The sequence below is a fragment of the Scleropages formosus genome, chromosome 20 (assembly GCF_900964775.1).
Source record: "Scleropages formosus chromosome 20, fSclFor1.1, whole genome shotgun sequence".
Lineage (NCBI taxonomy): Eukaryota > Metazoa > Chordata > Actinopteri > Osteoglossiformes > Osteoglossidae > Scleropages > Scleropages formosus.
In genome coordinates, this window is record NC_041825.1 from 11,997,613 (window position 1) to 12,016,364 (window position 18,752).

At 45.0% G+C, this 18,752-nt stretch overlaps 2 protein-coding genes across 2 annotated transcripts in view; both read left to right on the plus strand.

The window, feature by feature from the left end:
* The first annotated feature begins 7,260 nt into the window (after positions 1-7,260).
* Positions 7,261-14,099, plus strand: ercc4 (excision repair cross-complementation group 4). Its single transcript, XM_018739329.1, has 11 exons — positions 7,261-7,884; positions 7,979-8,159; positions 9,301-9,496; positions 9,785-9,992; positions 10,356-10,536; positions 10,703-10,828; positions 11,050-11,157; positions 11,278-11,827; positions 12,046-12,138; positions 12,297-12,409; positions 12,859-14,099. The coding sequence occupies exons 1-11, from the start codon at positions 7,708-7,710 to the stop codon at positions 13,611-13,613; spliced, it is 2,688 nt and encodes an 895-aa protein (XP_018594845.1). The 5' UTR covers positions 7,261-7,707; the 3' UTR covers positions 13,614-14,099.
* Positions 14,100-16,976: 2,877 nt separating this feature from the next.
* mrtfba (myocardin related transcription factor Ba) overlaps positions 16,977-18,752 on the plus strand; it is a 46,476-nt gene continuing 44,700 nt past the window's right edge. Inside the window, exon 1 of the mRNA XM_018740566.2 lies at positions 16,977-17,101. The gene's annotated coding sequence lies outside the window, so the exon portion shown is untranslated. The remainder of the gene's footprint in view (positions 17,102-18,752) is intronic.

Here is an 18,752-nt window from a genome sequence, read left to right on the forward strand (position 1 = left end):
GAAGTAAGCTTGTTCTTACCTGCAAAATCATGTATGTTGGTACTGCTGTCATAATGACTTCTTTTTGACGCATGATTTGAAGCTGATTGCATATGAGCGCTCCAAGGGTCCATGCTCACTCCAGTTCGGGATTATTTCAATTGTTCTCTGCATCTGGACCCTGTTCTCGCATTTATTCATTCAGATGACGCTTTTCTTCAAATGACGTGCAGTGATTTGCCCGGGTGGTTCGTTTTTACTGGAGCAATTCAGGGTAGGTGCTGCAGCAGGAGGTGAGATTCAAACCTGCAACCTCCAAATTGCGAGGCGGCGGCTATAACCACTACGCCCCCTACTGTGCTTAGCCTTTATACACACTCCATACGCACACACGGCATGTGAGCTGCGCACTTCTGCTGTTCAACATGCATGGCATCTGCACCTCCCTCAGCACCCCTAGGTATGGGCATGTCTCTCCTGTATTTCCGGCACGAGAGGGCTGCAGCTCATCCCAAGTGCCCCTGCGTGTCTTGAGCATTGACGTGTTGTCATTTCTCCCCTTCTGCCCCCTTCGCCCGCCACAAATGGACGCCTGCGTTAAATTGAGCCCTGGTTCTGGCTGCCTGCCTCATCAAACAGCAGACGCCATCCAATCTCTCTCACCTCCTTCTTCAGGCTGTCTGACTGTCCAGTCTCCGAACGGTGGGACATCGCAATCACATCTCTGTCTGACTGCGGTCCCTCGCTGGCGGAACTCTGTCCCCCAGGCAGAAATTCCAAATCTCAGGACAAATAGTGGAAAAAAGGCACCTCTTCAGGCAGCATTTCACCTCTGCTCTGCTCTCCTGCCCTTCGTTTCACCTTTAAGCCACTTTGGAGAAAAGTGCTTTCTAAATAAATGAACGGAAAGAGCGGAATTGAAAAGGGTGAGAAATATTTGGAGGAGGTGGGGAAGGAGGTGAACACTGGCACTAGATGGCTGGCGATGCCATTGCTACGGTGATGTGTGAGTTGAGCCAGTTCTGTGCTGCTCCTCAGAATTATGTTATTTGGTCTTTAAAGACACTTGATACATTTGGCAGGAAAGGCATCAAAAAGATACTGTACTTTTCAATACGTGTGCTAGTCTAATAGTCAGTGGTCTGAATCCCTGCTACCCATGGGCAAGGTACACACCCTGTAAAAACGAGATGTTTGGATAAATGAATAACCACAAGTAGCTTAAAAATACCACTGTAAGGTTAACAAGAACGAATAGTCAGGAGGACGTTCTTCACAAAGAGGAGTTGGATAAGCAAGTTAAATAAGTGTGTGGATTTCACCTGTTTTTGCCTTGTCTGTGGGTTTGCCCTGGGTGCTCTGGTTTCCTCCCACAGTCCAAAGACATGTAAGTCAGGTGGTATGAATTGCTACTGGAGCATATTCTTACCCTGTGGCAGACCAATGTTCCTTCCAGAGAGTAGCCTAACTAGCCTTACGCCCTGTGTCGCTGGGATAGGCTCTGGACTGCCCCCACCCTGACTTGGGTAAGCAGCTAATGAAAGTGAGTGAAGTTAAAGAGCACAAGGTGGCCGTACATGTGCCGGGTCCTCTTGCGTGGGAGGGGGAATATGTGGACGTGTTGCCCACTGGTGGCCAGATCGAGTGCAGCCCACAGACAGCCTGCGAAGAACGTTCACCTTGGGGTTCCCACGCGGCCCCTGGGCTACCCTGTCCACCCTCGATGGACTTATCGAATTCTGGGCTCGTTTTTCCAGATCTGTGTCCCGGCTGAACTAAAAAAGCTTTGCGCCTCCCCTTCTCACACTGAGAGGAGCACATGCAATAGGCTTCATAATGCATGCAGATTCATAAGCACATGGCAAAGTGTACAGCAGATGGCCTGTTAATTTAAATGTCATATAGAACCGGAAGCGTACCCCCAAACACACTCCCCCAGCCAAATCTACTGGGACTCTACTCACACTTCAAAGACTTTTTCATCACGCAACTAAATTTTTCAGAGTTCTTCGTTATGTCCATTTTAGCGTTGATTATGATTAGTTAAATTTTGCCAAATACAAAAATACCACTAGTTCTTCTAGAGTGCCAGTATTAGTTTGATACTTCACAGCCGTTGGAACATTTTCGAAGACACCAGAACACTGTCGAAAACATCAGATCCTAAAAAGTACCGGAACATTCGGTGCTTGAAACGTGATGCCAAAATTTGCAAATCTCAAGAAGTATGTTTAATCTAACAAAACTGAATGTAAAATGCATAAAAGTTGACATATTACAAATGTTTTGTTACAATGTGTATCATTAGTGTGGGTATTTCAAGACACTGGTTGTTATATTGAGGACCACAAAAAACAGTTGTTCAAACAGATTTTTTAAACATTCATTTAAGGAATTTTGTGTCACCTATGCATATGATTGACAGTCTTCCTTGCGAGACCGAACTGTTTAGTACTGCGAATATTGGCAAAGAGAGTGAAGCACTAACCATGAGGAAGAGGGTAGAGAATAAAGATTATGGTACTACTCTGTAAGGGTCTGGGGGTGCGGTGGTGCGAGGGACTGGGTCCTGCTCTCCGGTAGGTCTGGGGTTCAAGTCCTGTTTGGGTCGTCTTGTGATGGACTGGCGTCCTGTCCTGGGTGTGTCCCTGCTCCCTCCAGCCTTGCGCCCTGTGTTGCTGGGTTAGGCTCTGGCTCCCCGTGACCCTGTATGGGACAAGCGATTTAGACAGTGTGTGTGTGTGTGTGTGTGTGCTACTCTGCAGCACTTCCCTTATATGAGCACACTTTCCCAAATCCATAGCCTAACCCAACCCAACAAGGTGTAAAACTGCATTTTTTAGACTAGGTGATGTGTCCCTTGAGCAATTAAACTGAGTTCCAACTCTGTCCGTTAAGCACTACAGCTTTTTCAGCTGTAACTCAACTCCAGATGTTTCTTGCGGTAGAAAAAACGATATACTAACCACAAACTCTACAGAAAGTGTAAGTCCTTTCAGCTGCAAAGTCCTTTGAGCTGAAACTACTACTTTTTTTGTCACAATATTTTATACACAATTGTTTGCAGATTTTATTCGTTAACTTAAACAAAATGCCTGCATTTATATAAATATGTAAATGTATATATTTACAGTATACTACTATATATACACATTGCTTGCTTTAACATAAATAAATAAATAAATATGTAAACACTTTATACACACACATTTTATATAGTTATATTTATGTATAGATGTACATATGATTACATTACATATATATATATACACCCCTGCCAATCACAGCAGATAGCTGGGAGCGTAGTGGTTAGAGCTGCTGTCTGGGGGCCCAAAGGTCAGAGGTTTGATTCCCACTTCCAGCTACAGTACCCTTGAGCAAAGTACTTACCCTGAATTTCTCCAGTAAAATTACCCAGCTGTATAAATAGTTGTAAGCTTTTTTGGAGAAAAGCATCAGCTGAATGAATAAATGTAATATATACGTACTGTTAACACACACAGTGTATATACAGATGGGAATGTATGAAACAGGTGCCAGTAGGACAGAGGATCCAGCAGAACTGTGACCCCACAGGGAGTAAAAGAAGCACCTGCTTTGTTCCCCTGTCAAACTGCAACATTGTGTATGCAGCTCAGAGGAGCCGTTTCCTCCCATGGACTTTACTGTCTGTCCGGGACCTTCTGAGGGAGGCTGGGAAAGCTTTGCACTCACAATCATTCTCCCTCAAGAGACTGAATTCTACTGTAAGATAAGTGTTTGTTTGTGTGTGTGTGTGTGTGTGTGTGTGTGTGTGTGTGTGTGTGTATTGGGACACTCAGGGTGTGAGAATATTCACTTCAACCCTTTCGCTTCAGTAATGTTTTTATTTGCACTGTGGTAAGAAAGGGGAATTATGTTATGGGCTGACATATTCTATTGTTATTTCTCTAAAATGTTTTGCAATCATTTATATGATGGGAGATACAGTATATACCTACAGCCGCTTATGGCGAACTGGAACCTAACCTGGCAACAGAGGGTGCAGGGGACACACCCTGGATGGGACACCACTCCACCACAATGCATCCCAAGGAGGACTCAAACCCCAGACCTGCTACACAGCTGGCCTGGCCAAACCCACTATGCCACCACACCCCTGCGTGTGCCGTGTGTGCCACACACATTTTCTGAACCGCTCGCCCCATACGGGGTCACAGGGAACCGGAGCCTAACCCGGCAACACAGGGCGTAAGGCCAGAGGGGGAGGGGACACACCCAGGACGGGACGCCAGTCCGTCGCAAGGCACCCCAAGGGGGACTCGAACCCCAGACCCACTGGAGAGCAGGACCCGGTCCAACCCACTGCACCACCACACACACTGTTGTAAGTAGTTGCATTATGGGAAAAATGTGAATAAAGTGTGCAACCACTGGGGGGACTTACGGGGAAAATGGTGGGGTAACTGTGTTTGGGAGGGCTAAGTAGGCTGGGGCAGTTAGTTTTAGGGGTGGGTTCTCAAGGAAAAGGGGTTTGGGGCCTAAGAGCATTATTTCTTTGTGTGCTGGTGATGTAGTGAAATGTTCAGAATAAATGCTGTCTGTGTGTCCTTCTCTAGCCCATCCAAACCCAGAGTGCTGTATGCTACAAGATATATATATGTGTATAAAATTCAGTTTGCTGATACTGACTCACTTGTACAAATGGGTAAATAGTTCAACATTGTAAGTCGCTTTGGAGAAAAACTTCTGCTGAATGAATTGAATATATGTCACAAGTTGGAGCTGCATCCCGTCCTGGATGTGTCCCCTCCCCCTTCGGCCCTGCGCCTTGTGTTGCTGGGTGAAGCTCCGGACAAGCGGGTGTTCGCGACGGATGGATGGATGGATGGATGGAAATTGTCGCTACCGATGCCAATGAGCTGAAAGTGGCACTCTACTGCTCTCTAGTGGCCACTACAAAACTACACCCCCAATAACGCGCGCACATCATGAAGCAGCCGCACTTTCCCAACTGTTCAAATCTCTGCGCTTCATTAGCTCCTTTTTCACATTTAACATTACGCTGATAAATACATTAGTACAATTTATCAGATATCAGTGAAGGGTTTTGTCAGCTGTATATACTGTGTATTTTTATATGCGGTGAATGAATGGCATGGAGGGTTTGTTTTGGAGAAACACACATACCATAATTTCACTGGCAGTGTGAATTTCTCCACATTCACTTTAAACCCCAATTAAGCAGATTTCTGCTGATTGAGATAATTTTTCTTCAGTAAGCATTATTAACTCTTCCAAGGCTTGGTAACAAACCAGAGACTTTTTTCTTTAAAAGTCAAATGACATAAAATAATAAGGCAACTGGTGGTGTAGAGGTTAGAACCACTGTCTTTGGATCCAAAGATGACAAGTTTGGATCTCACCTACTGCTGCAATGCCCCTGAGCGAAGTACTTACCCTAACCCCATAAAATGACCCAGCTGTGCAAATGGGTAAAACAATGTAAGCTGCTTTGGAGAAACATGTCAGCTAAATGAACCACTGTAAATAATAATGTGATATCATGATATGGAATAGAAAAGAATACAAATAGAAGGGGTGTGGTGTGTATTGTAATCCACTGCATGTGTACATATTCAGTCTTGAAACTTAAACAAGCCAAATAAAAGGAGATGGAGGACATTTTTTATCCTCTTTGGTGCAGAGTGACTAAAAGTCACCGATGACTGAATAATCATGTTTCCTCTCTTTCTTTACTCTCCTTTTGTTTTAATATCCCAATCGCTTCAGGGAATCTATTTGTTGGCTGTTTTACATCTCTTGATGTAATCGCCCCTCTATTCTTGCACACATCTTCTTAGATCTTCTGCCTTCTCATAATCAAAGTGCAAAAGGTCGCAGCGAGGAAGCGCCGTCGTGCTGAGTCACTCGCCACAGTATCAGATCCATTTCAGGACCCGTCTTCCAGAGACGGCCTGCGATCCAGACTGCACTTGGTCTCCCTGTGCGATAAGACAGCCAGTGTCTGTGTCCTTTATTCCCCTCCACCCATGGACTCCGTTCCAACCTTTATAAAACATTGGCCTTGGCATTTGCACTTAACAAACATTTGCGAATGACAAACAGCACATTAGAAATGATAGCAATGGTGCATGTTCTGGGAGAGCTGGTAGCATAGTGGTTAGAGTTACTACCTTTAGACCCAAAGGTTGTGGGTTTGATCCCCCTCTCTGGCTGTAGTATCCTTGAGCAAGGTGCTTACTCTCAATTACTCCAGTAAAAAATTACTCAGCTGTATAAAGGGGTAAATAATTGTAAGCATGTAATAATTATGACCTTAATGTTATAAGTCGGGGGGGGTGTGGTGGCGCAGTGGGTTGGACCGCAGTCCTGCTCTCCGGTGGGTCTGGGGTTCAAGTCCCGCTTGGGGTGCCTTGCGGGCGTCCCGTCCTGGGTGTGTCCCCTTCCCCCTCCGGCCTTACGCCCTGTGTTGCCGGGTAGGCTCCGGTTCCCCGTGACCCCGTATGGGACAAGCGGTTCTGAAAATGTGTGTGTATGTGCGTGTTATAAGTCGCTTTGGAGAAACAAGTCATGTAAATGTTCGCTATCTTTACAAACCTTAAGTGTCATTTGTTTTCGAAAAAAATTTTACACTGTTGGGTGCCTTGCGACCGACTGGTGCCCCGTCCTGGGTGTGTCCCCTCCCTCTCCAGCCTTTCACCCTGTGATGCCGGGTTAGGCTCCGGCTCCCCCCGACCCTGTATGGGACAAGCGGTTCAGACAATGTATGTATATATATATATGTATGTGTGTGTGTGTGTGTGTGTGTGTGTGTGTGTTTCATAATACTGAATTGTTTCCGTGAAGAATGAAAATATGACTTGGAAACACTAACAAAATAAATTTGGTGACTGAATAAGTAAGAATAGGGAATATCAGACATCATCAGAATGTCCAGCTGCTCTTTCTCTGTGCTGAAAGACAGACTCGAGCCCTACTAGTACCTCCAAATTACACGGTATAAATATCCAAACTGTTAACCGCTTCTGAGAGCGTGAGCCACTTAAAAAGGAAAGCCTCTGCAATTAGCTCACTCGATAGATACATTTATGAGAAGCTTTTTTTATGTGATTTAGAAGTAAAAATAACTTTGCCGTTAGAAGAAAACGCGTCACAAATAGGAACAATCGTGAGGCATTCGACTCCCCCCCGTAGAGGGCGCTGTTCATTCCCTTCCTGTCATCGTGCCCGTTGAAGCGCCCTCTTGACCGGAAAATCCGGTCACGTGATGCCAAATTTCAAAACACGGCGCAGGAGAATCTCAACAGTGAAGCAGTCTTTTCGAAGCTGGTTTTACGTATTTAACGCAGCTATTTAACTCATTTATAACTATGAACGAGTAAAGTAAACGCAATGGCTTAGACCTTCTCCACAGAGAAAATTAGAACTTTATCTAGTAGTTGTCATTACTGTGGATAATGATTCCCGCGTTGTTACGCCGGCACTTGTTGTCTTGTTACAGTAGGAATAGTTGGATTCTCGATTCGATTGTGAAATTTAGTGTGAAACCACCTGACAGTGGCTGTATATTTTAACGATTGTATCACCGGTGACTTCGTCTGCATCGGTGCAGGAGAACGAAAAAGAAACACGACGACGAGCGTAATTAATTTTAATAAGTTCCAGAGTCGGGTTCGTGCAGAGAGAAAGTCAGCTGAGTCAAATCTTTCCGGTTTCACGGCCGCCATGGCGGGTCCTCTGCTCGAGTTCGAGACCGACATGTTCCTCGGTCTCTTCTCCGCCGACGGGCTCCTGGTGACGGCGGAGGGTATGGGCGTCGACCGCGTGCTGCTGCAGTTCTTGCGCGTGTATTCGGAAGAGGGAAGTCTCGTGCTTCTCCTGAACACCACCGCACCTGAACAGGTGAGCTGGCTGTACAAAAATGCCATGGCGTGATGGGTCAAATGCGGAACGTAAAGTTTACGGGCACTTCGATGAACGGTGCTTCTCTGCACAGGAGTACCTGACGGAGCAGCTGCGGGCAGAAGGAGTGAGACACCTCCCGCGCACCATCACCAGCGAGGTGGCGAGCAGCGAGCGCTATGACGTGTACACGCAAGGCGGCGTCCTCTTCGTGACGAGCCGCATTCTGGTGGTGGACTTCCTCACCGACCGGATCCCTGCGCATCTCATTTCCGGTCCGTGCGAGAGCTTTCAATCAAACGTGCTCTTCACTTACGCGCACGCGCTGGCTGAAGCCGCTTGTCCTGAGCGGGGTTGCGGCGAGCCGGAGCCTAACCCGGCAACACTGGGCGCAAGAGCACACCCAGGATGGGATGCCAGTTTGCTGCAAGGCACCCCAAGCAGAATTTGAACCCCAGACCCACCAGAAAGTGGGACCTGGCCAAATCCACTGCTCTACCACACCCCCACTTACATGCCTCTTTAATCAAACTCTTGAATGCAGTGGTGTTAACAGCTGGACAAATAGTGTGGAGGGATATGATATTTATCAGTACTATTGATTGGAGTGTGGGGGGCACAGTGGGTTGGACCAGGTCCTGCTCTCTGGTGGGTCTGGGGTTCAAGTCCTGCTTGGGGTGCCTTGTGACAGACTGGCATCCTGTCCTGGGTGTGTCCCCTCCCCTTCCAGCCTTACACCCTGTGTTGCTGGGTTAATCTCCAGCTCCCTGTGACCCTGAATGGGAGAAGAAGTTCAGAAAGTGTGTGTGTGTATTGAATGGAGTTGCATTTACAGTACATTCATTTAGCTGACACAATGTTAATCTACCTACAGTTATTTACCCATTTGTACAGTTGGGTAATTTTTTACTGGAACAGTTGTAGGGTAAGTACCTAAGTAAGTAAGTAGTACAGCCAGAGGTGTGATCTGAACCCTCAACCTATGGGTCCAAAGGTAGCAGTTCTAACCACTGCACTACCAGATGTCCCTGTTATGCGGCGTTATACAGATACTGGGGATAGCACGTTACATTTATTCATTTAGCAGATGCCTTTCTCCAAGGTTATTTGCAATCATAAGCTACCTACAATTAAATGGCCATTATTACAGCTTGGTGTTATTTCAGTGCTGCAAGAGTACTTCAGAAGTATGCAGGATTCGAATCTGCGACCTTTGGATCCAAGACAGCTGCTCTATCCACAACACTGTCAAGCAGCAAGATTGCATGAATGTTGATGGAGTTATGTCCCTTGTTCGTGTCTTCTCACACCTATATTTTAGTGACACAAGGGGTGCCGAGACTGTAATCAGTTGTGTTCTTCCTTTCTTGTTATCTTAATGAATGTGCTAAGTTAAACTCCAGCACTTGCACGCAGGAATCCTGGTGTACCGGGCGCACAAGATAATCGAGTCTTGCCAGGAAGCATTTATCCTGAGACTTTTCCGGCAAAAAAACAAGACAGGCTTCATCAAGGCTTTCACAGACAAAGCCATTGCCTTCTCATCTGGCTTCTGCCAAGTGGAGAGAGTCATGAGGAACCTCTTCGTAAAGAAGCTCTTCCTTTGGCCCAGGTTTGCAGTCATCTTCTTTGGTTTCTATGCAATTCCTTCATTTAACAAATTCCTCTCTTTAAGCTACACTGGTGGCTGTTATTTGCAGAACTACTTTTAAATAAATGAAAAAATAATGATAAATCTGAGTACAAGTATAATGTGAAGTAGACTTGAAATGTTGATATAAGTTATATCAATACTATGAGAACTGGGCCTCCGCTAATTATCTAGCTATAATAATTTTCTGTTGTGCATCAAATGTTGCCCAAACTTAGTTTAAAACAGTTTTCTGTGACTGTGTGGCAGGTTCCATGCTGCTGTTAATTCAGTGCTTGACAGACACAAGCCTGATGTAGTTGAGCTCCATGTGTCCCTGACTCCAGCCATGAGGGCCATCCAGACCTCGGTGCTGGACATCATGAATGCTTGTCTGAAGGAGCTGAAGCGCTACAACCCGACACTGGAGGCTGAGGATCTCTCTCTGGAGAACATGCTGAGCAGCGCCTTTGAGAAAGTGAGAATTTCAGCACCAACATCTCTAACTATGAGGTGCTTGGATTCTGAAGCTGGTGCCTTTTACACAATAGTTTGCATAAAGCAGGTAGCTTTTATTTTGAGTTGTTATAAGTAGGTAGGTAAATGAAGTTCTAATGTGTTGTAACAAGTTTGTGTTAGCAGGTGATTGTAAAGCTTTAAAAAGATGATGCTTATACTTTTGTATATTTACAGTAATGCCTCTGTAGCCTATCTTAAAAGGGTTAATAACTGCAGAATTTTAGTCCTGAAGAACTCCAGTGGGCCATTAATATATATTCACCATTTTCTTGGTTAAGTTCACATCTGTAAGGTTGTTGCAAACAGTTGTGTCTGTTTTCAGACAATTCGTCACTACCTGGATCCACTGTGGCACCAGCTGGGAGCCAAAACAAAATCGCTGGTCCAAGATCTGAAAATTCTGCGTACCCTGCTGCTCTACCTCACCCAGTATGACTGTGTCACCTTTCTGAACCTTCTGGAGTCCCTGCGTTCCAGTCAAAAAGCTTTTGGAAGCAACTCAGGTGGAGCTAATTGTTTGGAAAAACATAACGGGACAGGGCTGCTTTCAAGCCATCATATATACAAAAACATGTTCATATTTGCAATTCATGACCTGGATTTTTAGTTTGTTTTATCCACTTGAAGTGGTGTATCTTGCTTGATTGTAATAGTGTCTTATTTCTGTAGGGTGGTTGTTCCTGGACTCTAGTACATCTTTGTTTGTTAATGCTCGTACACGTGTGTACCGTGTATCTGAGACAAAGAAGAAGCTGAAGGTAACAGATGGTGCACAGCAACAACAAAACAATACAGGTAAACTCCACAGCCCAAAGTATGCAATGATTTCTCACTTCCCTGTACTCCCACAGAGTTTTTATGAATGCTTAAGAAATACATCTCAGACTATAATGATAGGCTACACATCTGTTGGTACATGGCTGATCCTTTTTAAAAATTACCTGTAGCTCTACCCAGAACTCTGCCTGGGGTTGTGTGGTTGTTCCTTGTTGCATGTAGATTTTCTGTCACTTCAGTGGAGATCAAGAGGGAGCTGGTGCTGGAGAAGAGCCCTAAGTGGGAGGCACTGACTGAGGTAATGCAGGAGATTGAGAGACAGAACAGCAGCTGTGAAGAAGGCCCAGGTAAAGGACAGTCATTTCACCCTCGTCATAGGACTTTGGTCTGGAAGATTTTAATAGTTTGTTTTGAATTTATGTGCTATATGTCGGGAGCTATATGTGATTCTGAACTTTGACTCCTAGGACGGGTGTTGATCTGTGCCAGTGACGATAGGACCTGCGCCCAGCTGCGGGAATATATCAGTCGTGGAGCCGAGGCCCTGCTGCACCGTCTCTATGCACGCACCATTGGCAAAAGGGATGCTCTCTTTCAGCAAGGCTTTGAAAAAAAAAGAAAAGCCTGGGACAGAAAGGAGCTTGAGAAGGGTACAAATGGCAAGAAACCAACAGTGAAGCAAACAAAAGGCAGCAAGAAGAGCAAGAAGCCATATCTAACCCTCACTCAGATGGTGGAGAAGGAAGCTGAGGTAGAAGCACTTGGCAGTAGTGCTGACGGAGAGGATGAAGAAGAGGAAGTAGAGCTCGGCTTGGACCTACCTTCCGACAATTGTTACGGAATCTTGAAGGAACCACTAACTGTCATCCATCCACTCCAGGGCTGCACTGACCCCTACAGCCTGACACGGGTACTGCATGAAGTAGAGCCAAAATATGCAGTGCTGTATGATGCTGAGCTGTCCTTTGTTCGCCAGCTGGAAACCTATAAAGCCAGTCGTCCAGGCAAACCAATGAGGTATGCAGACACAACATATTTTCATCAGAAACTGATGGTTAATCATATCCATTGTGAGCGATCGGAGCTGAAAATTTTCAGGAGATAAAAGTTTTAAACTGGTAATATACTTTATAACAGCTAAACTTAAGAAACTTTATACTTACACTCAGTTTTGGGTGCCTTACTTGAAAGCTGTAAAATATTACAGTTCTTCAAACATGACTCCTACTTTTAAGGGTGTACTTCCTTATTTACGCTGGCTCCACGGAGGAACAGAGGTATTTGACTGCTCTACGCAAGGAAAAAGAGGCATTTGAGCATCTCATCAGGTGAGCAGCACTCACACAACTTTTTGTCCATTTGCATAGAATCAAGGTTTCTGAAGTACGGAAACAGAGAGGGGTGTCATTCCCTAGAATATTTTAAGGACCTTCAGCGTTATTTCTGTGAAACAGTGTGATCTGTTGATTTCTCTGGATGAGTACAGGGAGAAGGCCAGCATGGTCGTGCCAGAGGAAAGAGAAGGACGAGAGGGCACAAACTTAGACCTGATCCGGAGCCAGGAGCCTGCCAATGCCACCACTAACACTTGCAAAGCAGGCAAGGCTTTTCACTACCACCTACTGAACTCTTTATTTGTCCTTTGTGGATTCTTGTATTCTCCTCCTGTTCCTGCTGACATGAAGGTTTGTGTGGTTACTCATTTCTAAATTAAATGGTGCTGAAATATAAGGATACATAATGAACATGTAATTAAACACTACCGGTGTATGGATAACATGGCAACTGATAGTGTAGTAGTTGGAACTGCTGCCCTTGGATCCGAAGGTTACCAATTTGAATCTCACCTACTTCTGTAGTGCTCTTTAGAAAGGTATTTATTCTGAATTGCTCCAGTAAAAATTACCGAGCTGTATAAATGGGTATATAGTTGTATGTAGCTTAATGATGTAAGTTGCTTTGGGGACAAGCCTCAACTGAATGAGTAAATGTAATGATTTATGTGACTCTAATAACCCTTTGTTCCTGTTTGAATGTGCATAAACTAGGAGGCCAGGAGCAAAATGTGGAATCTTCACGAGTCATTGTAGACATGCGAGAATTCAGGAGTGAGCTGCCCTCCCTGCTGCACAGACGGGGTCTGGACATAGAGCCTGTCACACTAGAGGTGGGAGATTACATTCTGACTGCGGATATGTGTGTGGAGCGCAAGAGTGTGAGCGACCTTATTGGTTCCCTGCAAAGTGGCCGGCTGTATACACAGTGCCTTTCCATGACACGATTCTATCGCCGGCCTGTGCTCCTCATTGAGTTTGACCCAGCCAAGCCCTTCTCCCTGGTGGCCCGCTCTGACCTGAGGCAGGAGATCTCAGCCAATGACGTGACCTCTAAGCTCACTCTACTCACGCTGCATTTCCCTCGGTTGCGGCTGCTCTGGTGCCCCTCGCCACACGTCACAGCAGAACTCTTTGAGGAGCTAAAGCGGGGCCGACCTGAGCCAGATGCCGCTGCCGCCCAAGCCATCACTGTTGAGTCCGACACGGTCACAGAGTCTGCCAACCTCTACAACCCTGGGACATATGATTTCTTACTGCGCATGCCAGGTGTCAATACCAAGAACTGCCATGCCCTCATCAGAAATGCTGGCAGCCTTGCAGAACTGGCTACCTTCAGCCAGGACAGACTGGCAGACATCCTGGGCAGTGTGACTAACGCCAGACTTCTGCATGAGTTCATCCATGGCACGACCAAGAAGCAGCTTCCACTGAAAAAGGAAGCAGCAGAGGGCTGGGGCCAGAGGTGACAGAGGGTGTCTTATCTGGGTCACATGACATCACATAGTGGTCTGAACTTTAGTCTCTCAAGAACCCAGTTTTCTACTATAGTTTATAGTTTTGTGTGCAGTAGAATTATAAGTATTTTTATGAAATGACTGTTGTTCATGTAAAATTTCAGAATACAGTTTTAGCTATACTCACAAGAAAATTCAGCACTTTTCATGACTCACTTGAAAACAATTACATGGACTGAAACTAGAACCTTTGTCTCATTATGTGAATAACTTGGTGAATAATTAACTTTACATGCTTGGGTAAATAAGTGCATGTCAAAATGGATTGCTTTCATTGTTTTTTCCCTCAGGTTTATGAATTCTTTGCTGTTACATTTGAATTTATTTTAGTATGAATTTGGCTCAAAGGGTTATTTAAAGGCAACTTTCCCAGACTAATGCTCACTTGTGTAATTACAACGGTGGCACAGTAAAATGAGCAGTTTGTCTATGCACTGTATCAATCCCTGATTAAGTCCTACAATTTTTTTTTTCTCTTTTTTTTTGAAAAAGGTACACAAACATTTTACATACAATATGTGAGTAGCAGCTGTGTAAACACTTATCTGGGCATGATCATAAAGTTATGGTGCATGAACATTTACACCATACATGAGCTCATTGAGAGATCGTGGGTAAAGTGAGTCTGGAAGAGGTGACTTTTCAGACCCTTCTTAAATGTGGACAGAGTTTCAGTACTTCTGAGTGAGAGGGGGAGGTTGTTCCACCACAACAAAGCCAGAACCGAAAAACTCCATGCTTTACCTTCCATGTGCGGGACCGCCAAGCAGACAGAAGTAGATGAGCGAAGTGGTCTGGTTGGGGTGTAGCGGTTGATCAAGTCTTGTAAATAGCTGGGAGCAGTTCTACTGATGCATTTGTAGGCAATAACCAGGGTCTTAAATTTGATCTGGGCAGCTATAGAAAACCAGTGCAGAGAAACGAGTAGAGGAGATACATGGGAACACTTTGGCAAGTCAAACACAACTCATGCAGCAGCATTCTGTATCAGCTGTAGAGGTTTGATGGTAGTAGTGGGAAAGCTGCACAACAGAGAGTTGCAGAAGTCCAGATGGGATGTCACCATGACCTGGACAAGTAGTTGGGCAGAGTCACTTGTGAGGTAAGGACAGATCCTGTGGATATTATGCAGGATGTATCTGCAGGTCTGGGTTGTGGCTTCGATGTGTTGAGAGAAAGAGAGACTTGAGTCAATCATCGCTCCTAAACTCTTAGCCGAGGAGGTAGGCAAAATAAGTGAGTTGTTCAGTTTGATCGATAAATCGTGATAAGAGGACAGGCCAGCAGGGAGGTGAAGAATCTCTGTTTTGGAGAGGTTGGAGGTGCTGGAAATTTTCATGGATCTATGTGCAATTTCTTCCATGCCTGTTAATTTTACTGGAAGATAAAATTAAAGCTCAGAAACTGAAATGTCCTGGCAAAATATTTAGAAAATGCCTGAACTCCACTCAGTGTCTATGGGCTACAGCTATGAGACTTTATCGCTGTCTTTTACCTGGTTTTCGTGACACAGAGTCCCCTAAACTTGGACAGACCTCTGCTCCTTCTTTCATGTTACTGTGAACTATTTTTATAAAATAAAGATGATAGTTTCTTGATTTTTTTTTCATCCTAAATAAACAGTATGGTGGATTAGATCCATAACAAGTCAGTCAGGCATGTAGTAAAGTCCACTGAAGTGGCAAACTGCATGGCTTGGGTTTCAAAAGGACAAAAGTTTGTTACACAGCCTCTCAATTTTTATATGAGGGAGTTTTTGGGAAATGTATATTTTTCACCATAAGACGCTGCAAAAATTGGCATTCTATCCTACATGGGCTTCATACCAAAGGGCACTACGATGGGGAAAACAGCGTGGAAAAACTTAAATGACTGGTGTGCTTATCTGGTGAATAGTTACACTGGTGGGTTGCATGGCAGCAGGGAGTCTGAGTTGTTCAAGCATAGGTTTGAATCCAGCTAAGTTTGTGTGGTCTCCTGGGTGCTCTGATTTCCTCCAGTAGTCCAAAGACATGTTTCAGGCACGCTGGTAACTAGTATGTGAATGTGTGGTTACCCTGTGATGGACTGGTGTCCTATTCAGAGTCTACTCTACTTAGACTTGTGCTCTGGACCACCACAACCCTGACTTGGACAGGCAGTTGAGGACAGTGTGTGTGTGTGTGTGTGAATCTTACACTGATGATTCATAGAGGAAAGCTGGATGGTTCAACCACCTTCACCCAGGATCCATAACACACCTCTCGGGTGCCAACACAAGAAAGAATGACATTAAAGTTTGTCTCTACCAGGAGATATTTTAGGGTTTCATTAACTGTACTTAGAAATACAGAATGGGGAAATGTGTTCAAATTATTGACATCTCTTCAGGTTATTAATTAGGGACAATAGCGCATAGTCCCAATTTGTGAATCAAAAACACAGTAATTGTGTGGGAAAGTACACAATTTACTCATACGTACTACAAATGTGGAATAATTCACACATTATTTTACAAAATATTAAAATTATAGTAGAAAATGTGTGACCTTGGTGCATTATATATTTTGAGTTGCAGAAATGCCTAAGTTGTAGATTTGTAGCAAGTTCAGACAGCTAGGAGTCAATTATTTTAGAGATATCAATGACATGTACCTGTTAAACCACTGCAAAGTTTGTATTTTTTATTATGATTTGGAAGGTCTCTTGGCTACTAGAACACATTTTGCAAGGAAATGTATTTTATTGCTATGATCTACACCAGATGCTCCCTCTGGAAATATGTGGTTGACTTATGTTTTTTTTTTTTTTCCCCAACTTTCGTTACTATAAATTGTAAGCAAATTTAACAGCAAACGAATTTAGAAGATTTTGTCACCTTTTTTCACACCACCTGCTAAATAGTAAATAATATGTAGGCCTAACTTGCCCTTGTGTGGGTATATCCATTAGCATTTTTGCATATTATACCTTTTTTTGTTTTGAGCCACTTCATTTAGTCTTTCAGCAAGTACAAAAATGTTTACTGAAACAAAAATGAAAGAAATATTGATGTTGCCTTCAAAGCAAGATGAGAAAGTTGGCTATCGTATCGGAATTCACTGTGTCTTCGGTGAAGAACTTTGGTAGCTGTAGCAGCATTTTTCTGGAATTTCGTTTATGCTGCAACACAGTAATAGCGTATCTACATCATTGTTATGTAGTAAGTTTGCATCTGGTGCCTGTTCTGTAAGATTTCCACACACAGCGGCTTGCGGCACTCCAAACAGTTAATGGTGGTCGGCGTGCGATGACGTCACCGAGTTCGGCGAACGGAGCTGTAGCGGCCATCTTGTTTAGGAGCAGCGATTCGAGTCCCGGGCAGAAGGGGAAGTCTCCGCTGTTTACTCTCAACCCAGCGGACCCGGGACGGTGTGAAGGGGGCACCGGGGGCGCTCAGGTCGGGAGCTCCAGCGGACAGGGTGAGGGGGCTCCTCTTGCGCTTGTCTCTGTATGTATGTATGTATGTATGTATGTATGTATTGTGTGTGTGTGTGAGTGAATGAGTGAGTCAACGCAGCAACGCGGACTGCTCGGTGCCGTACGGCTTGCCGCTGCGGTGCACGCGCACGCGCGCGTGTATCTGCGTCTACGGTGCATCCACTGAATTGGTTGTATGCGGCGACCGGTTATTGCACGACCGGCGACATCACATAACACGCACATCCTCCGAGCCAGGTCTCTTTACTGTGTGTGAGAGAGAGAGGAGAGGCGATTTCTAGAAGCATCCGTCTCTGCCACACATTCAGTCAGATTGGCGCTGTTGGTGCGGCGCTACACCTCGTGAGGAATTTTAAAGTAGCAGCAGAGGCTGTGTGTAAAACTGTAAGGCTGCAGCGCACAACAAATTACAAACAAAAACAAGCGCCTAAATATGAATGCGCGGTTAGATGAGATAACGAACGTGTACGTGTAAGGGGCAGCGTCCGAACGGCTCGGCTCGCTGTGAAAGTTGGAGAGCTCGGGTGCGCGCGACGTGACGGTCGAGCGCGCGGGGGGTGGGGGATCGCCGCCGCGCTTCTCAGCAGCGCGGTTGGACACGAGCATGATGAAGCTACAGATGAAACGCGGTGTCGCCGCGGGAACGTGTGATTCTGAGTACCGCGTGGTAAATAATAAGTGAAACTGGAGTGTGACATGTGATGTGGTTAGCTGTACGAAAAAGGTTCGGCGAGAAGATCGTGTTGGGCTCGGACATGTTCGCGGCGTAGTGCTGCGCCGTGTGTTACTGCTCCTGAGTGTGCGCGCGCGCACTGCCCCTGATTCTGCCACTGGCGGTATGTCGCTGCGGCCGAAGGTCCCTGGAGTAAACAGGAATTTACGAAGAACACTTACACGCCTGTCCTGTATAGCAAGCATTGCGATGAATGTACAGCAGGTGGCAGAATCATGGTTAGGGGCTGTCATCTTGATACGTAAGCTCTGGGTTTGACCCCCCCCCCCCCCGTACTTTTGATGTTGTGCCTGAATTGATCCATTGAATGCCCTGGATCATGTACACATCCTTTTAAAATGGGATTATCTATCATTGTCAGTGGCCTTGGCCAAAGCATTGCCTAAATAATGCTTAATAATATTAAGTTTAACCAAACTGTCTGGACTAGTACTAATTACATGCAGACAGCATATAATTTCTGAGGAAGAGCTCATTTCTCAGTTTGTATGGTGGTGTCTTGAGTTTCATCCAACTGTCTGCAGCAGTTATTTACACACCTCTAGTGTGACAGACTCTGTGTCCAGCCCCTTGTCTGATGGTTTTTAAAAAAAAAAAAAAAAAAAAAAAGAAAATATATATATATATATAGCATTCCGCGTGAGAAGATGCTGCCATAAATCATGCGTCTGTTTTCATTCACATAAATGACCCTCGTGTCCATAGTGTTTTTTTTAATCATCAGTGCGTTAAAAAATGATGGAAATACAGAACAGCATCTGTCAACTCAGCTTTACCTTGTGTTTGCTGTTTCTTCCATTAAAGCTATTTTTTTTTCCCCCCTCAGAAATTACCTGATGTGTTATGTACAGGTGGGTAGAACTTATGTTGGGCTGCTCATGACTCTTGGAAAATACCTG